A 21,164-nucleotide genomic window follows, 5' to 3' on the forward strand; every position below is an offset into this window, starting at 1 on the left:
TAGACTTTAACCACATATATATTTGAAGGAGAACACATATATACTCAACAACTGACACTTTGTCATAAATTGTAGTCGCTACATCCTGGTGTCTCGGCCGAAAGATCAGAACCAGCTTCCAGTACCGTCCCCAATGGAAGAGCAACTTCTGTTTGAACGCTTCCCAAACATTGGCATGAAGACTCTTAACATATTCGATGGAACCATTATCCGACAGCGCAAACCAACCTATGGCATAGAGTACAGTCCATTTGCCCCTCAGATGCATTGACAGAGTAAATTCCCTTTGCCCCTCAGATGCATTGACAGAGTAAATTCCCTTTGCCCCATAGAGGCTCTTGCATGGGTTTATTAGTTCCAGTTTGTCAAAATATTGCTATGATACATGGCACTTTTCAAAGCTCTCTCATAGATGAATATATAGGCCCTTGACCCCACTTTACAAAACTCTCATAAATCTAAGGTCTTGTAACTTTTCTCATAGCATTTGTGATCATTAGGTCATTAAAGAAACAACTTTACATCTCTGTGGTTTTGAGTCACAGAAGGTCGCTTGGCCTCCAGAATTCAAACCAAGCTGAGGTAAATGCTATGTTCCATTATTTGGCATTTAGTGGAAGAAGCCGATCCAGGATTTTTTCAGGGGTTCAAAAATCCCAACACCCAGAACAGGTCAGTTTTCATTTAGGGCAATGTCGTGGAATAATAGATATCTGCTCATTATGAAGCAATTAAAATTTTGCATTGTGTTGGGAAATTATTCAGGACAAGTCACTTGCCCTATGGCAAGTGGATTTTCAAGATATTTTTGAACCCCTGATAAATCGATCACATTCTCTGGAATATTGTATTGATGGAATTGCTTAGATATTGTGAGTCTTGTTTACAAGAGTTTGTGTGAGCAGATGTTAACATAGATGGAACAATATTGTAAATTTACAGTCAGATTCAACATATGTAATTGTGACCTAAAATGTCCATTTAATTCACTCACTTTGTTATGATAACACCCCCTACTAAAATCATCACCCACCCATCCCTCAACCATAAATTATGAAAGGTCCCTTACCTAAAACATATCAGCTGAATTGAAGGCATGTTGGTGAAAGGCTGTAAGAGGTATGCCAGTATGCTACGAAAACATGTACATGAGACAGTATTACCGGAGGGAGAGGCATACCACATACTTATCTTACCACCATGTTAAATATCATTTTATTTAATTTTGAACTGCTAGTTGCGTGTGCAAAAGATTTCAGTGTATACATAGTCATGCAGTTGTTAGAAATAGAGCTTCTTGGTGAAGAGCTTGGCGGTTACTGTGGCAGCAGGTAATATTTTTTTTCCTGGTATGTATTAGATTTGTGATTACTGGCCATCCATTGCTGATGGAGGTGGAAAGATTCAGTTATATGCAGGGGATGCAATATGCCAACAGCCTACACCAAACTCTCCCACTAATCACCGTCACGTGACTGATTACATCATCAAAGAACAGGCTGTCAAAATGTAGTTTGAGAGTAGTATGCGTGAAGTGTGTTGCTTGTAAATAGCTGAATGTACCTGCATTCTGACGATCAGATGTTGGAACAGGTCTGGGCTAAATTTTCTATATGGCCCCTTCCAATCCTAACACCATGTAATTGTATTCATTAATCCCCCCAAACAGAAAAAAATGAAATGTTATTGTCAATAAATGGCTATTTCAACATGATCATCCCAAAATATGAAACCTGTGAAGATCTGTGTTGTTCTTTAGTAACCCACATGTTTGTCATGAAAGTGACCAGTTGCTTCATTTAGTCGAACATGTCTTGCTTATGTCATTGTACCTCAGTTAGGTTTTCTATGGTCTTTGTTTTAAGCAGTGTTTTGTACATTTGTTATGAAGTGTGTTTCTGTAAAATGTAAAATCAGGAATTTTACAAATTCTTAGGGCTGTGATATTTACTATTGAGAAATAAAGATAGGAACTATGACTGTTCTGACTTTTTTTTAGAAAAGGATAAAATGAATAACACTGACAGGATGTTGAAACTTGAGAGGAACCCAGGCTGATGATGGGTGGCGCCAAAGTGGATCAGAGGTTCAGGCTAGGTGTCTTCCATCATTATGAAGTGGATTGTCTGGTGCAGACCGGATTCTTAACAGGCCCGCATCACAGCTGGAATACATTCAAGAGCCTACATGCAAACAAGGATAACTTGGACCGGCACAGATAAGGTGTTTATGAGAATTAAGTGGTGCATAGCAACGAGCAAACCCATTTAGTTTGAAAAAGGTAGAGCAGATGTAGGCATGACGATTAAATTGATTCTGTGTGTGGCTACACAAGACTCACATGGTCACATACAACTCGGGGCCAGTGGGTGGTACTCTTATGTGCTAATATGGGTCAATTGTCAGGTTGGTGCTAAACTTATCCTTGTTTGCCAGTAGGTGCTGTTGTACAAAATAACCTTAGTGATAAGACTACCTTAGTGCCATGATTGCTTACTACACTGGCACCCAGAAAAACATGAAACAGTTATTCTTAATTTTCCAGTTAATTTTATACACCAATATTATACATAATGCAAAGACATTTTAACAATAATAAAGTTTATGAAGCAAAGTTAATCCCTAGTTTTTATCACCTTAACATTAAACCTGGAACCAGAACAAATATTTGGAGGATGTCTTGAAATTTTCACATGGCCTTATCAAGAATGTGGCTCTGCTTGCATATACACTACGTATAGGATCATTAGCACATCATAATGTGCCACAGACATGACATTGTACTGATATCCCACCAAGTTTGTTAAGGAATTACACCAGAATCACATGTGCATGCACTGAATCCCTTTTCGGTAAAATTCCATTCTTTCAAATAGAACAATATTTTGACAGTTAGAATTCACACTTCTTGGTCCACCATCTGAATCTACTACATACTTTGACTTCCATGATAATCTCACCATGAAAAATGACTTTCTACAACCCCTATTAATTTCTCCTGTAGTCCACAGACTTCTTTTACCAATTTGTTCCCCCAGTTCAAGGAAATACTTCATGACAATGTTTTGTCAGAAACATCTCTTCAACACACAGATAGCTTAATCTCTCAAAGAACTGGTGTAAACCATTTCCACCCTGAGAGAATCCTCCATGCTGAAGATCAACACAAGCTGGGTCAACCAAGGGAGATAACTGCATCAAGTCCAGATGACTAGCTCAGGTATTCTAGACTCGCTTTAGCCTTCTCCATTTCATGCAAGAATGAGTAGAACTGTGGTAATGATAGTTCTGAAAATGTAGAACATGGTCATTACTAAGGAGTTATTTTTAATGAAAGTACATACCTTCAAGGGTCCAGATCCATAAAGTTTTCATAGCATTAATCCATCATTAAACTCTCCTGTATCATAGGATGATGTGATGCTAGGAAGGCTTTGTGGATAGTTTGTTGTTTATAACTTCTTGATATTAAATATAAAGTATTTATTACTATATAAAATGCATTTGTAAAACAATGTATTTGCTAGGGGTGCTATGATTCAGTTCAATTCATCAAAAATTAAATCTTTCACCTTACCTTCGATTTTTCGATAACCATTAATACTATTTCAATTCAATATTTGAGTGCTGTTCTGTTTTTGAACATCATACTTTATTTGTTTGAAAAGGTTTAATCATTTACATTCCGAATTTCCGAGTCAAAATCTCGGAAGGTTTTCAGTGTGATGTTTTGTTTAATAAAAAACAATGAATGTATTCTGATGTTTATACTTGTATGAAGAGTCAAATCGAGAGTTCAAAACTAAAACTCGAATCAAATTCAGGTCTGGGTGAATCGTTGCAGCGCTACTATTCGCCTCATAGCGCATTTGTTGCCGCCGTCGTGACCACTACTGAACAAATTAACAAACACAGATTCTGATATATTTGACAGTCACAGATTGAATACCTTTACAAAGGCAATACTGACAAATTATGGATAACAGCTTCTTTAATTTTCTTAGGACAACAATTTGTATATCCCCAGGGAGTTGAGATTGATAATTGTGCCATTTGAGACTGACATCCAATGATTGAGCAGAAAACAAAGCGACTTTAAGAAGGTGATCTGGATACTGACGCTATATAAATACAAACATAAAATAAATAATAAACTTATATCGACTCTGAGGCGACCAGCCAACAAGTTGCATATTTAAATGTATTCTGGTGTGACCCCCGGGATACCAACCTTAAACCATCCACTCTTTGGGGGACACTAACTATTACACCATGGAGGTGGTCACTAGATGGTAGGAATGAATGGAAGGAGCTGTTGCTGATAAATCTGTCAGTATTTCACTGCCCCCACCTTCTAAAACACCACTAAAAGAAGTCATTACTTCTGACTTAAAACTTACCCATATATGTGTTCTTGGATCCATTTCCAGTGTTAATAACTAGTTTCAGCTGAAACAGATTTTTGATAGAAATTTGATCAACTGAAAATGAAACATTTGTTTAAACCTATATAAGTTCTCTATCATCAATGGATAATTTCCCTATCATCCAAGTAGAAAGGATAAATTCTATGTCACAAGCACTGAAACAAGGATTTCACGCTTAAAAAAAGATGACAATGAAATCTGTGGGTTTTTTTTAATTGTATGACGAATCGAAAATGATCGAATCGAGGGTCCAATATTGAAGATTGAATTGAATTCATCCCTGGTTGAATTGCTGCAGACCAAGGGTAAAGATACGACTTGTGGCAGTGACATGTAACTTACATGAAAGGCTATTGTCATGAGGGTTTTTGTCAGTTCCAAATTATTGCAGGTTTAAATCCCATATTGACCCAGATGATCCTTCCTTTTCTTCCTTTTCACTGACATCCTATAACTGAGTAACCAAAGCACCTGTGAGCAGGCAAGCTGGAGGTCAGTGCTATATATAAAAAGATCATAAAAATAATAAACTGATGTTGTCACTCACCTGGAGGAAGGTGTTTCCTACTTTGTCCAACTCACTGCTTGATGCTGTCACTGAAAGTTAACAACAGAGATTATCCTGATATTCGACAAAATTAGGACTAGAAGGGGGCAAATAATAGATTTAAAAGAAAGTCTCCAAAATTCAGAACATTGAAAGGACATAATCCACTGATTTTCAATTACAGTTAATCATCCAGACTTCTGGGTGACACCAGAAATTTGCTTCATACATTGTACCCATGTGGGGAAACTAACGAACAAGCACTTTTCCCTACCATCCCTTTGCTACTTAAGGATGTAATTTGGAAACTCTCAGGCCTTTTAAACTAACAAAACATGACAATCCAGTGTCTGAAATGGATGTATTAGGTGGACATTAGTTTAACACATAATCTGAATGTTAATTTGCCTTCCTACACAAATGAAGCTGCTATACTTGCAATTGCATCTAGTTCCTGTTATAACAAGCAATATATCACTGTCACTTTTCTTCTTACCAATGTAACACATTTATAATGAACTTCTCAGATGATGCTAAAGTCAGCAATTATTCCAATGGTGTCACAAAAAATGTCTAGGACAGCCATAAAGTGGTTGATATTATGATGTATATTAAATAGAAATGGGTGTCTGGTCATATGTGATTCAAGCAAAACAAAAGCATCAACACCCCTTCAATGTATCAGAAGGATAAGTGAGTGCACTGGGGGCACATGTTTTATAACAAGCTACCTAACATAACATGCTGAGTAGATTGAGAACTAATCTGTCTCGGTCATACTACATACTACCAAGCCCTCTCTGCAATGCTAAAGCCTGAACCCCCAGGATGGCAAGTATTTTTTTCAGGCACGTCTCCATAAGGTTTGAAAAGTGAACGTTGTGTGGGAATTGCGCTCACGTGGTCCTGGATCTGCATGTGGCTATAAAATTACACAAATGTAGAATATTTCATTTCCTATCCATTGGTATAAGTACAACTGGGACTACCTCTGGGGTTTGAGATAGAGACACTGCTAAATATTGTCCAAAACTTTCATGAGCATTAAAATTTTTCCGTTTTTATTGTGCACTCTGCAACAATTTTTTTAATTTGTCATCTTTACAGAAAAGTGTGAGTGAAGAAAGTACAGCTTGATATCTGAACGACATGTGTATATGAAATGGATTTGTGCTATTGCATAAGGTCATACGCACAAAATCAATGACTCGCAATAAATGTCAAACACTGATTTTCTTCTATGATGTCAAAATTCGAAACAGAGGTCATGCATGAATAAAGATAAGGTGGCATAATTCTGTTATGCTTATGAAATACAGTTCGTTCTACCACCATGTATAGTGTAATAAAGCACACTTTCGCCCTGAACTGTTATAGTTAAAGCACGAGGACATGAATGTTGTTTATAGATTTCTCCGCGAGAATCTGAATGATACAACACAGTTTGAAGATACTGCCCCTATGAACTGAACACTATCCTATGCAAATTTTTCATATCGGCTAGGAAATCGGATGGTTCGGAGTATAAACGGTACTCACATGTGTTAGCTGTATCAATGCATTTAATGAAACTGAGGTTTTGAAATCAAAACTCAAGTCAGTTAAAAAAACAAGGGAAAAACCTACCATTCTGTGCTGATCATGTATGGGGTAATGTAACACTAAAAGTTGATTCAGAGATTTAAAAACCCGTCAGGGTGACCAGTGAGTTTGGTTTTACGCTGCTTTTAGCAATATTCCAGCGATATCACGGCGGGGGACACCAGAAAATGGGCCTCACATTGTACCCATGTGGGGAGTCGAACCCAGGTCTTTGGCGTGACGAGCTAACACTTTAACCACTAAGCTACCCCACTGCCCCAGGGTGACCAGACTCGTGATCTTGCTCCTAAAGCATGGGCACAGCCTGGGGATCCGTGTTGTCCTGTCGCTGTTTACATGTTTACCACTAAACTTCTCAAGCGATGACCATATCATCTGGCTACATACACTCACTTTGGAGTATGAACCGAGAAAACACGGTTTAAACGTCAAGCGGTTGGCAGAAATAAATTGGGATCACTCATGAAAACAAAGGCAAGTAAAGCAGGGCTTTCTAAAGATAAACGGTTGACAAACCATAGCACCAGGAAACGTATGATTCAAAGTCTGTCTGACAAAGGTGTTCCAGCTCACCAGATTATGCAAGTGTTGGGGCACAAAAACGTTCAATCGATCAACAGTTACTCCGCAATGAATGAAAAACACCAATACATCAACAGACTTCTGACCCCACTCCAAGTGACACAGGCCTGTCTCTCCCTTGTCTAAATAATCCACAGAAGCCTCAGTAGAGTCAGTCCCAGTCAGTCGTGTCCCAGATAAGTTCACTTTCCCATAACATCCATGTTGTTCATACTCTTTTCTGGTCCAATTTACAGTGGAGTTTTTAACTTCACTATTTGAAATGGTTCTTCTTGCAGACATCCACCTGCACCAAAAAGGCGCATTTTGCCTGTTGTCAACTCGGACTGTACTGTAGAGTTATCGTTCATGACAAGGACACTGACGCGAGCCAAAACTAGGTCACAGTACGTGTCCACAAAATGTTGACTAACGTTGATAATTGTGAACAGTCTTCTTAGAAACAGGTTCACCTCTCCTGCATTTTATTGTTCCCTTGAAGATGTTCACTGTTGCAATAGTTAATGTTCCAAAAAATTGACAGGTTTTTGCGCTCTTGTATCCCACCACAGTCATCCACTTCTTAACACGAGTAGATCTAGGCTGCTCATATGCAATCTATGACTAAATATTAAACATGCGATTGTATTCGTTAAAATTAAACTCAATCTTTACAAGGTGGTGTGGTTAATAAATCGCCACCAAACAAATTTGGAAACTAATGACATGCGTTTTTCATATCGTTTACTACGGTGCTATATTGTGGCTCGTATGCAGTTTGGTTTTACTACATTACGACAAATCAGCTGATTGCATTGTAAACACATTGCAAGAGTCAACATGGAGTTCAGAGGTACTGGTTTCTCAGTTTAATTACAGAATGGGCAATAAATAGAATAACCCACAAAGTATGAGTGATTACAGGAAATATGTTCCGAGTGAAATTAATGTTCACTGTCCAGAGCTTTAGTTCGTACATCGTGGGTTATTTAATTATTAAACTGTTCATATGAAACAACAATATCTTTCCCAGCATATTGAAGATTGTCCTTGACAGGAACATGTGATCTTCTAACACTTCTGTGGGGGAATAAAATGTGGTATAGTACACTTACCGAGTCAGTTCCCCATGTAAATATTAAAAGCTAAATTATCAAATTAATCAAAAGCTTTCAAAGAATAAAAACGCATACCCTATATCCATATATATGTTGAACATGAATATATGAAGATACTGGAATCAGTTTCATGAATACACATCACAATTCTGAAAGAGAAATCGGAATGATATGGCCATTCTGTTTCCTCTTGTTCAACTGACCTTACCTCAAAGAAATTGCCCAATATGTGCAACAATGTAACATCACTACCAATGACTTGACTTCTTTCAAAATGGCAGCTTCGCTGACAAGGGTACACAGGGATTCAGGGATCTTTTGTACATAAATGCGAGATGTAAGTGATAAGAAATATTCTGATTATGGGTGTAATGTTATGTTTTTATGATTTACATTGTAAATGACGGACGAAGCCAGAAATGCTGTTAAGTACAGTTCTGTATGACTTTGCGTCAGTCTGGCATCACGCTGCACGGAAAGTTTGACCGTTTTGTTACGAGAGTGCATTTTCTGGAAATTGTATTATTCATTAAGTAATAAGTATTATTTGGGTCACAATGTTTCTTGTTTTGAATAACTATTATGGGTCTATAGCGTTCTATAGAGTTACCTCCCTTTCATTATTTTATTTATTTGATTATTTTATGAGGTAAACATGAGGCTGGTCTAGAGCATTCTACGGTGATGGCAATTGTGAATCCATAATTTGCACCAAATTGGAACGCTGTATTCCGTTTCATTTCTCAGATTCCAGGGTTTTATTAAAAAAAGCAAATTGCTCGCCATGTGCTTAATGCCCTGATCTCAAATGCATCCTGTTTAAAGAATGCAAACATAATACACGGTGTCAGAAGTGGGATTGTGTATCAGAAAAGTCTGGATGTCTTTCACACGCCGTGGAAACAGGAGATAGGTAACGGAATGGCTAGTAAACTTCTGCCAATGGAGTCAGCGAACGTAGGTGAAACACGGCAGCAAACTATGGAACTATTATTGTCTGGCCCCTTATCTGAGAAGGACGAGAAATAGAAGTGCTCATATTTCCTTTTTTCACATCGGTCAGGCAGGTAAAGACATTTATAATACTTGGAAATTAACAGAGGTAGGAAATGGCAAAATAAAGACAGTATTTGATAAGTTTTCTCAACATTGCATACCACAACAAAATACCACTGTGATGAGATTTCATTTCTACTAAGGAATCAACAATCTGGTGAAAGCATCGATCAATATGTGACTGAACTGAAGAGTTTAATAAAACACTGTGCATTTGATGATAGAAGATGAGATGATAAGGACAGAATTGTATGTGGAACAAAAGAAACATGTACAAGAACGTTTGTTACAAGAACCTGACTTGACACTTGGGAAAGCAAGAGAACTAGCAAGGAGTTATGAATTGAGTAGGGAGCAAATGAAGGAAATTCAGAGTGATGTACATTCATTGAGCAAATCAAACCATGTGGGCATGGTACTTATGGTCACCATGGTAACAGAAACATGAATGCTACTTTGTGCCAATATTGTGGGAAATATCATTTCCCCCCCAACATACATGTCCTGCTATGTGGAAAGTGTCCCACAAATGCAACAGTCATCACTATGGTTTCATGTGTCGTGCTACCTTTCACAGAGGAAGAGGGAGAACCCATCAGCCAGGGAGAGGACAACATTTCATTTTCACCATGAACAACAAAGCAAGATACACAATATCGACAAGGATTTCTTTATTGGATCTTTGGAAGAGGAACTTGATGACAAAAATGAAGTGTATGTTCCCATTAATGTAAATGACAGTGGGTGGATTGATTTTAAGTCAGATACCGGTGCTCAGGCAAACGTTTTACCAGATGAGTTCAACAAAATTAGAAAACAAGCAGGTCCACTACGTCCAGCTCAGAGGCGACTTTTTGCATATGGGGGAGTTGCCCTTTGCACTCTAGGGACAGTGACATTAAAATGTCAATATGGAGACATGGTTCGGCATTTTGAATTTGTGGTGGTAGATCATAATAACTGTCATTCCACACTAGCATAAGGTCTCAAAGCATGCAGACAGATGGGTCTCATTCAAGTTGTTCTTGTAATCAACCAGTCACAATCCACAACATGAAAGAACATCTTGAAGCAATATGATCATTTATTCAAGCAAGTGGGATGTATAGAGGAGGAATACAGAATACAGTTGGAAAAACATGCGGTACCTGTAGCTCTGGAACCAAAGATTAAGGAAGACCTACAGAGGATGGAAAACATGGGAATAGAGTGCAAAATGGATAAATATACAAGCTGGGTAAATTCAATGATTGTGGCACCAAAACCAAATGGTGAGATCAGGCTCTGTTTGGACCCATGAGACCAGAACAGTTGTATAGAGAGCATTACAAAATGCCACCACTTAAAGATGTTACTGATAAAATTGTTGGAAAGAAATATTTCAATGTACTTGATGCCACTGGATAACAAGTCATCACTGCTGACAATTTTCAATAGTGTTTGGACTGTACAGATTTCTTAGGCTGCCCTTTGGAATAAAGACAGCAAGTGAAATATTCCAGAAAAGGATGGGCAGAGCTTTTGAAGGACTGGAGCAAACCATCCCATAGTCGATGACATTCTAATAACAGGTCACTTTTGCTGAACATGTTCATTTACGACAGACTATAGAAAGCTGAATCCTGAGGAGACATAACTATGTCAGCAACAGGTGAAGTTCTTTGGTGAGGTACTCACAGCGAATGGCATGAAACCTGATGCAGAGAAAGTGAAAGCGGACAAGAAATTAGAGGGTCATCTGGGTATGTTCACATACCTAGAACAGTATGCTCCATGCCTATCAGAGAAGACCCACATCCTTCGAGAAATAACAAAACAAGGCAACAATCACTTCGACTGAGAATCGTGAACAAGCCTTTCACAGCACAAAATCAGTGCAGTCCTTTTCCATGACGAAGGTCCCATAGCTTTTGCAACAAAAGCAATGACTGGTGCACAGAGAACCTACGCAGATTGAAAAGGAGATGTTTGCAATGTGAGAAGTTCCACCACTATCTATTTGGAAGGCACACTAAGGTGAGGACAGACCACAAGCAAGTCTTCAGGAAACCTTGCATGCTGTGCCACTGAAGCTTCAGTGGATGAGAATGTGACTACAGATGTCGCAAACGTGCAATTCACACCCAGCTAAGAAGTTTCAGTTGGAGACATGCTGTCTCATCACAGCAAAGACACGCCCAACAATGTTGATCTCTCACTGGATGCAGACTTCCAGTTCTAAGCTGGTGAGATAGCAAAGGCAATGAGTGGAGATGAGCAGCTTGTAGCAGTGAAGTGTATCAATTTTGGATGATCAGAGGTGATTCAAGACTGTACAACTTCAGTCAAGGAATTTTGGAACTTCAGGGATGAGCTGAGTATTGTAGACATTATATACAAAGGTGACAAGATAGTCATTATGAACACTATGAGAAGGGAGATGTTGGACAGAATAGACACTGGGCATCAAGGCATTGTCAAATGCAAGGATCGAGCTTGAACAATATTGTTCTGGCCACAAATGAACATAGACATTGAATGTGTGATTGACAACTGTAGTACTTGTCAACAAAACAGAATGGCAGATTGTGGCTACAGATCTGTTCCAATCAGATAGTAGAGACTACCTAATAGTCACGGACTATTGCAGTCGCTTCAGTGAGACTGCCCTGTTGGCAAACACGACACCATCAACAGTGATAACACATCTGAAATCCATCTTGGCTCAGCATGGCATACCTTCCAGGATCATTTCAGATAATGGACCACAGTACTTGTTAGACTTTAGACATCTTGCTGATTCATGGAACATTGAACATGTGACCACTATATCCCCAGGCTAATGGTCTGGCAGAGAAGTCTGTCCAAACAGTGAAACGACTTCTAACAAAAGCAAAGCAGAGTGGGTCCAATCCATACTTGTCACTGCTCCCATAGGAGACATGAAACCTCTCCATCACAACTGCTCATGGGAAGGAGACAGATAATCTACCGTGGAAAATCAGCTTGTTGATACCGGAGACACAAGACTCAAACAAAGTCTTCACAGTGCTGTCAAATTCCAAGGACAATCAGAAGTTTTACTATGATCAATCTGCACACAGCAGAGATAACTGCCAGAACAACAATAACATCAGGATGAGACAAAGGAGACAGTGGATTCCAGAACGGTTACAGGACAAGCTGAAACTATCATGCTACCCTGGTATTCAACAGAATTCACGACAGGATGCTCCTAGTCCCCCTACAAGCACCTCTACTAGTCCAACTGCTCCAGTGAAGATCGAGACATCTTTACATCCAACAGCTACAATGCTGACTCCAACCATGACTCCTAACATCGCGACAACCAACTGGTGTCACATCATAGGGTCATCTGATCTTCAAGCCATCACAATAAGATTAATTAATGATGATGTGGGAAGACTTTTAATCATTAAGATCTTAAAGGGTTTTTTTTTTATGAGAAAGTGCTGACTTTGCAGTTAGAGCTAACAAAGGACAGTTAATTTTCTTTTTCTTTCTTCAGAGGGGATGTCACATATTTCGTTTAATTGTGAATCCATAATTTGAACCAAAATGGAACACTGTATTCTGTTTCAGTTCTCAGATTCTATAGTTTTATTTTAAATAAAAAAAAGAAGTAAAATTGCTCACCATGTGCTTAATGGCCCGATCAAGTGTGTCCTGTTGTTTAAAGAATGTGAACATAGAACAGTCGTTAAGGGGGAGGGTGTTACGACAGTGTACTTTCTGGAAATTGTATTATTAATCAAGTAATAATTATTATTTGGGTCACAATGTTTATTGTTTTGAACAACAATTATCATGAGTCACATTCCATACGATATAAGTTCAGTGGTATAAGTATTTTATCGGCATTGCTTTGATTATCTTATGAGGAAATGACTGAATGTATATATATAGGCTAGTCGCCATGTTGTTGACATGGAAATACACAAACTACTGGAGTATATATCTTCCTGCCTCCGTCAACACTTGATCTTCATAACCACTGCCTGACCACTACCTATATTACATTCTGCATAACTGTTTCTCACTCTCATATCAAGACTTCGGTGAGTTGACATTATATTGTGACCCATTACTTTAGAATTGACTCATTTGTATTGTACATGAAACCTCTTGTGAATCTGCATATTTTTGCCTTTGTTTGCTGAATATAATATTATTGAAACTTTCAGACTCTCGGTGTCTTATTTTGCCTGTTCAGAGGGGACTTTTTAGACCATTTGCAATTTTTAACCGTAACAGTTTCTTATGAATTTTCAAATGATTGCAATGTATCTATTTTTAATTTCCTATTTCTTGCTACAATACTCTTCCCCTGAATACTAGTATTCTAAGTGTACTGAGCCATTGTAACCAATGATTACACGGCTGGATGTTGGAAGATTTCCGAAGATGCTACACAATGTAAATTCAGAATTTTTCTTTGCTTAGATTTCAAACAAGCGCAGACTTTTGAGCAAAGTGTTTGTTTTCATACCCAGTATCTTTCGTTTCATTTTATCTCGTTTCATTTTATCTAGACAGATGGTATTGGTGAGAAAGACCATTTGTAATTTGATTCCAAGATGTGTGGGGAATTCAATGATGCATTTGTCGCAGCTGAGTATGAAGTATACATGATGTAATAGGCGTTTCAATACCAGCCTTCTCGATACATGATTTTGTAAACACTATCCAATATGGCGTTCATGTAAGTGTATTTTCGAAAACATCCCAACTGATTCTGGGTTCATCGGTGACATTTCAAAATTTTCATTACTGGTTACATGAAAACTTGACATCACTGATCATTAATATGCTATTTTTGAAAATCTGTACTCACAGTATTTATCTGATTTTCACATTTTAAAACATACAGCAAATAACGCTCTGAATCACAATTTTGTGTAGTGTGAAATATGGCGACATTTACGATGAATATTTTGAAAGGCAATTCTAGGGAATTTAGCTTGGTGTGAGGTAATAGTGGATGGTATCAACAAGCAGTGAATTTTCTGCAGAATTCAAATGTATTCATGTGTGTGTGTGTGTAACGGGGATGGCTCGACAACAGAAAACCAAGCTCTGTTGAGGCTGTAGTTCGGATTTATAGCTGTAGTTGACTAATAACACAAGTCTGAAACAATGTATATGGATATATACATCCTTGTCAAAATAACCCTTTTTATCACATACAAGTTATTGCACATTGTTCAGATAACAATGGTTCCACTACCAATGAACTTATAAAAATAACTCAAATTAATGGTCATCACAAAATTAAAGGTTCAGTTACACAAGATTCTTAGTGCAGTTATGGAACACTTTTGGCATCTTCCAAACACAACAACATAAGCTTGTCTTACCATCCATGTGACAACTTGCATCAACTGACCACATGTTGTGAGGCAACAAAATTATACACCATCCAAGGACCTATAATATATATGTATGCCTTAACTAGCATGAAAATGCTAATTCTCACCAGAACAGTAAATGTACAATCTGTTTGGACTCAAACATTAATCTGAATTGGAAGTGAAATTGACAACTTTAACTCTGAGTCAAAATATACCTCCATCAAATACATAAATTCAGATACAATAAATACTGAATGAACCTTTCAAGAATTGAACATATTTTTGTAGTTTATTCTTTTTATGTAAAATCAAATATAACTAACCTGAATTCCACCAAAGTCAATATCTTCTTCCCATGACTTTCAAACCACCTTGCCCAGTTGGGAGAAAGACAGCAAGTGAACAAACTTCACATTTTCCAAATGCAACTAAATTTAACATCCAATCAAGATCCTGCACATCTTCAGCCAATGAAAACCAAGGACAAAACAGCAGGCCTGACCTCATTAAAACTTGGCTAATTTGCATAGGAACTACTTTCAACCCCTGACCCAGTGACTTTGAATACATCATGGACTTGTGACAATGTAAACCTTTTCACTGACAATTGTATTATTGTTTAAGGTTTCTAATTTGATCCCAAACACATAAATAAGACAAGACATGTTAAAATAGTTTATTTTTCCAGAACACTTTTACATTTTGTGTATTCTGTACTTGTTATGTATTTTAACCTTGTTATATATTTTGTGTTGTTTATGTAGTTTAGCCTAGTTATATATGTTGCACTTGTTATGTATTTTGTACTTGTTACATGTGGTATACTTAGAATTTTATTGGACTTCAAAGTGAGGGTTGAAGAGGGAGGACATATATGTTCCTGTGGCAACCAGGGGGCTAAATGAAGCAAGTCTAGATTTCCTCAAGTTCTGAATTTCTGGTCTCCCTGGGGCTCCTTTTCAATTTACATAGTGTTATGTGTTACTATCAAAATTATATATTCAGAGGCAAAGCATCAGTCTAATTGAGAATCATTACCTCCAAATTTCCACTCCATGTCCACCAGCTGATTGACCATGAGAGTCTGACCCAGAGCACTGTGAGAGAGGGACACAAGATTGTTCTTGTACTGTTCTGTGAAAAAATCAGCCTTCTCCTCTGATAAACCTGGAAAACAAATAAACACCATGTTATTTAAACAAGAAATAACAGAGCATCTGTGTTTGCAAATCTTGATCATCCATCACCATACAGAGCAGCTTGAGAGTATGAGGGGCAAAGGTTAGAGCCTAGAATACTTCTGATCTATGAATGATAAGAATAACTGTAACATAATGAAGACTGCTTTATATCATTCACATAAGTGTAATATTGACCCGGACATGTAGCTGCTTTCTGGTCACGTGACATCTAACCACATTTACCTCTATAGTCTGTCCTACAGACCCTGAAGCAAATATATCCAACAAAGCCCACCCAAGTCTAGAAAATGTGGCAAGTCTAGATTTCCTTAGCTTCTGAAAATGAAGAAAGTCTCAGGGCTCCATTTCATTACACTATTCATTTTCTTCCACTATGAACATTTTTTCAGTAAAATATGTTCATTTTAGAGACTAGGTGTTAGTCTAGTACCCCTATTGAAAAGGCAGAAGTGAATGAGTGAGTTTAGTTTTACTCAGCAATATTCCATGTATATGGTGGCGGTCTGTAAATAATCAACTCTAGATCAGACAATTCAGTGATCAACAACATGAGCATCAATCTGCGCAGTTGGGAACCGATGACGTGTCAACCAAGTCAGTGAGCCTGAGCACCTGATCCGGTTAGTCGCCTCTTACAACAAGCATAGTCACCTTTTATGGCAAGCATGGGTTGCTGAAGGCCTATTCTACTCCGGGACCTTTACGGGTTGAAAAGTCAGAAATGAATGAGTTTGAGTACAGAGAAGTCATAAAGTTTGGTCCTCATGGGCCACGCGGTGAAGCACATTGATGAGCGATTGACAACAGTACACGTATTAAGTACCACTGTATATTTGTATTCATTACAATGTCTGTCTGTCTGTCTGTCTGTCTGTCTGTCGGTCTAGGATGAGACCTCAGGCTGAAAGGCAGGCTGTTCCACAGAGTAGGTCCACCTGTGTCTAAATGTTCTGGTTTTGTTGGAGGGGGCATGGAGAGGCAGTTGATCTTGCTGAACTGTTCACATAAAAGATAAGGTCAACAAGGACGATAAGTATGAGACAATACCATTTCCTCCACACAGAAGAGGGATATACCCACATTGGGGTGTTCAGTTGTTTAATGCACTGTGTGCTGTTCTACAAAACAATCTTAGCGCTAAGACTACCATAAGCCTATGTTAAGGTGAGGGAGTTACGGTCACCTTAGCGCTAAGACTACCATAAGCCTATGTTAAGGTGAGGGAGTTACGGTCACCTTAGCGCTAAGACTACCATAAGCCTATGTTAAGGTGAGGGAGTTACGGTCACCTTAGCGTTAAGACAGCTTGGAACAATGGCACCCAGACCTACAGAAAACGTTTTTGGTCACTGAGTTATGATCTCACTTGTGTTTATCTCATTTGGGAACCATAACTTTCGTTTGAGTAAACCACATAAGTTATACCCACCTCACTCAAACTCAGCTGGGAACTTTGCAATTTTCCACTGTTTGTGAATATAGAATAAAGTTTAAATGTTGGGTTACATGTGTGTTATTTATATTTGATCTCCTATGAGAAAAGATAAGAAAGACTGCAAGTTGCTAAAATAGAAACTCACAATATACGCCAGTTATTCTATATATCCTCAGTAACTTCCATGTATAGCACATGGGTCTGTTTACTTCAAATTCTAGGTTTGCTGAATGTTACCGCACACAAGCTAAGATTTGACATTTTTGGGTGTATACATGTAAGATCAGATGTATTGAGGTTTTACAAAAATTCAAGCGTTCATGTACACAATAACAGGAATTGAGTTTACACATAAATATTTGCATAATTTATGTAGATACACAGATTACCTGTACCTCTGATGCAGCACTCAGTAATACAATCAATTCTGGACTGACATCAAGAGCACCGATCTATTCAGTTGGAAAACCACAACATTCATCAAGCAAGCAAGCCTGACCACCCAACAAATAAGGGTTGCAGAGGACCAAGTGTAACTTGGATCTTCACATGAATGACATACCTAAGTTAACAAGATCTTCTTTGACCTGGGCTGGACTCAAACTCTTCTTCAGGGCACCTGTACAAAGGGAGGTACTCATTAACTGATTTCACATTTTTATTAGGCAGAATGCAGACTTTTGATACTGAACAAGATATGTTGAGGTTTCAGAAGCTACTGTGACAAATGGTTGATTGTGATCACAATTATATTGTAGCGTATCCACTTTGAGTTCAAATGAGAATGATGAATGAATAACTCAAAACAGGGATAAGTGCACAAAACATACACATTACATGGTCCTAAAATGTTCATACCCAATAGGATCTGAAATCTGACGTTTTGTGATTGATCATGTAAACAGCTGAAACCATTATGTAATTTGTGCTATGTTCAAGCTTCACAATGAGGAGTGACAAGCGGCTGGTGGAACAGAACTGGCATGCACTTCAGGTGCATCTCAGCACAGCCATGTGAGATGATCAGTACCAGTCAGGACACAGCTGGCAGACTATGCACCAAAGAGAAAAATTACCAGTCTTCTCATGTGCAAGTTAAGCGAGCAAAGGTTGGCGACATACTTCCCTCGCTTCAGTTTGAAAAATATTTTTATTTAAATGTAAAAATGAAATAGCACCACCATCAAAGGTAGACACCCATTTCCTCACGGGGTTGTGTTCTTATATTAAAATTTTCTAACCTCATATTTCATTCAACATTTTATGCACCACTTGTGTCATATCAAATCGTTCTTCACCTCCATTACTGCAATGATCAGTAACTTTATACGTAAACAGTTACATTATGCTCCTGAGAATTCTTATCATTTGCTGATTTGGAAACTGAGTGAGTGAGCGTGTTTATTCTTATGCTGCTCGCAATAATATTCCAGCAACATCACGCCGGGGACTTCGGAAATGAGCTTCATGCATGTACCTATGCAGGGAAGTGGACCCAGGTCCTCAGCATACCTAGAGACAGTCTTAACTACTACTACCCCACCCCCTGCCCCGCCCACGCCATACTTATGTGGAGAAGTGAACCCAGGTCTTGGGCATGATGAGTGGAATCTGACTTAAGTCTGGCTGTGATGATGAAACCTCATGTTTCGTTCCAACCATTTACAGGGAAACAGGAAACTATTCCATACGATAATGTTAACTCACTATTTGGCAATGAGAGGAGACTTTTGAAAACGTTCTTCAGGGCAGCAGCTCCGACTCCATTTTGTTCTGCAAACTCATCAAGTTGTGACAAAAGACGGGATGACTGGAAAGAAATAACTACATAAACACCTTGATAGAGTTACCATGCTAACATGCAGAAAACATTTATACAGCTTATACATTTTCTGTGTTTACCTGGCATGTAATTTCTACCCAATGGGGTTTGTGAGGGGAGTAGTGTTACTCTTTGATAAGCTGTATAGAATATATCACTATTGTGTTAATCATATTCCAGATGTATGTAACATATTCCAGATGTACACAATAAGCTGGGTTTTTGTCTCAACCATGCACTGTATATATTAGCTGAAATGTGTACAACAGACAACATGACCTAACATTCATAGCCCATGTCAGTGTTTACTGTGTAAACATTATCATGCACTTGATTTTTCGAACAAAATTCCTGAAATATATTTATGTTTACAAACAGATAATAGCACATACAAATATCAATACATTGGAGATCAGGTTTAAACCAACTTCATGCATAAAAAGCATCCCTTCTCAGCACAACAATCGTGTAGGTTTTAGTATTGTCGGATATACACAAATTTACAACACATATTAAGCTTTAGAAGAAAATGTACCAGTAATTGATTATTATAAATTACTATACCTGACTAGATTGGTAAATAATCTAATGATACGCATGAACACACTGATTCTATCTATCTATCTATCTATCTATCTATCTATGTCTCTCTCTCTCTCTCTCTCACACACACACACACACACACACACACACACACAGTTCATTAGTTGTTTGATGATGCGTCCAGCTGATTTACACTTTACCTTTGTAGGTTCAATGAGAAACAGGAACACATACTCCACAAGTTGACTGAATTGCTGAAAGGGAAAAATGAACACGATTTATTTAAAATAAATCAGTCATCAACGATGCAAACAAGATATAGTTCATTTCAACAGAATATTATGTTTCAAAGATTATTCACTCAAAGCGCGGTTTCATTCACATTGAGATAACAAAGAGAACGAACATTGATGAGTATCACAAACAGATTACAATCTATGGGGGCTAACAAAAGCGTAACTTACTTCATCTTGGAATTTATTCAGTGTCTGTATATCACTGAACATTGAATCCGGGGGCGTTTCTTTACTGAAATTGAAGGTGGCCGCCATCTTGAACAATATTGCCGCACGTGATCAGGTGCATGTGCTATTTTTAGAAAAGGTGTTTCCCCTCGTTTTGAAACTCAATGATGCGTCGTAAAATGGTCACCAGCCCGCTCGCGATCACCCATGTTGAATTTATTTGCGCCATGGAAAGGACGACATAAGTGTGACAAGAATAAATTAAACTTTCAGAATAGATCAACACGATATTTACGGATAGTTTTGCTAGTGATATATCAATGGTCGGCTCTCGTACGTTGTGCTCCATCCTCATTTATTCACGGTGTTTTATCTACATTGTAATATGAGTTAATTTAGTATTCAGCAATATTCCATATATATTGCGGCGATTCTGAGAATAATCGAGTCTGGATCAAACAATCCAGTGATCAACAGCAGGAGTATCGACCTGAGCAACTGGGAACCGATGACATGTTACAACCAACTTACCAAGACAGCGTGCCTGACCCCCCGATCCCGTTAGTCACTTCTTACGAAAAGAAGAGTTGCCTTTTATGGCAAGCGTGGGTTGCTGAAGACCTATTCTACCCCGGATCTTCACAAGTAACTTCATCCAATAGTCATGTCGAAGACACAGGTTCCATTACTCACATGGATGCAATGTGTGAAGCCAAGTTCTGGCGCGGCGTAAAAACATAATCTCTCACTCATTCTTGATAACACAACACCACGTTATATGTGCAACCTTGAAACACAATGCAACATACCCAGCAACGTATACATTTATTCTGCTAATTTAGCTGTAGTGACTCGCTCGATTAATTACAGACCGTCCCATTTAGCTGGAATATTGCTGAGTAACACACGAACTAGATATTCATGATTACAAAGCGTTAATGTCTATTTATAACAAAATGCTCTTCGCATCGAGTAGCAACCGCGAAAAATTCTTGAGAAAGAAAAAGACCAATCCCAATTTCGTTTATTATGTAAA

At 38.2% G+C, this 21,164-nt stretch overlaps 2 protein-coding genes across 2 annotated transcripts in view; one reads left to right on the plus strand and one right to left on the minus strand.

Annotated features, from left to right (window-relative positions):
* The window catches only part of LOC137296160 (uncharacterized), a 53,747-nt gene extending 51,768 nt beyond the window's left edge, over positions 1-1,979 (plus strand). The window contains exon 37 of the mRNA XM_067827862.1: positions 76-1,979. Within this exon, the coding sequence (XP_067683963.1) occupies positions 76-271 (196 nt within the window). The 3' untranslated portion in view covers positions 272-1,979. The remainder of the gene's footprint in view (positions 1-75) is intronic.
* Positions 1,980-20,235, minus strand: LOC137296161 (COMM domain-containing protein 7-like). Its single transcript, XM_067827863.1, has 8 exons — positions 20,129-20,235; positions 19,865-19,918; positions 19,007-19,109; positions 17,862-17,918; positions 15,701-15,829; positions 4,975-5,024; positions 4,401-4,449; positions 1,980-3,288 (listed from the first exon to the last, which is right to left on the minus strand). The coding sequence occupies exons 1-8, from the start codon at positions 20,213-20,215 to the stop codon at positions 3,212-3,214; spliced, it is 606 nt and encodes a 201-aa protein (XP_067683964.1). The 5' UTR covers positions 20,216-20,235; the 3' UTR covers positions 1,980-3,211.
* Between the last annotated feature and the right edge of the window lie 929 nt (positions 20,236-21,164).

The sequence above is a fragment of the Haliotis asinina genome, chromosome 9 (assembly GCF_037392515.1).
Source record: "Haliotis asinina isolate JCU_RB_2024 chromosome 9, JCU_Hal_asi_v2, whole genome shotgun sequence".
Classification (NCBI taxonomy): domain Eukaryota; kingdom Metazoa; phylum Mollusca; class Gastropoda; order Lepetellida; family Haliotidae; genus Haliotis; species Haliotis asinina.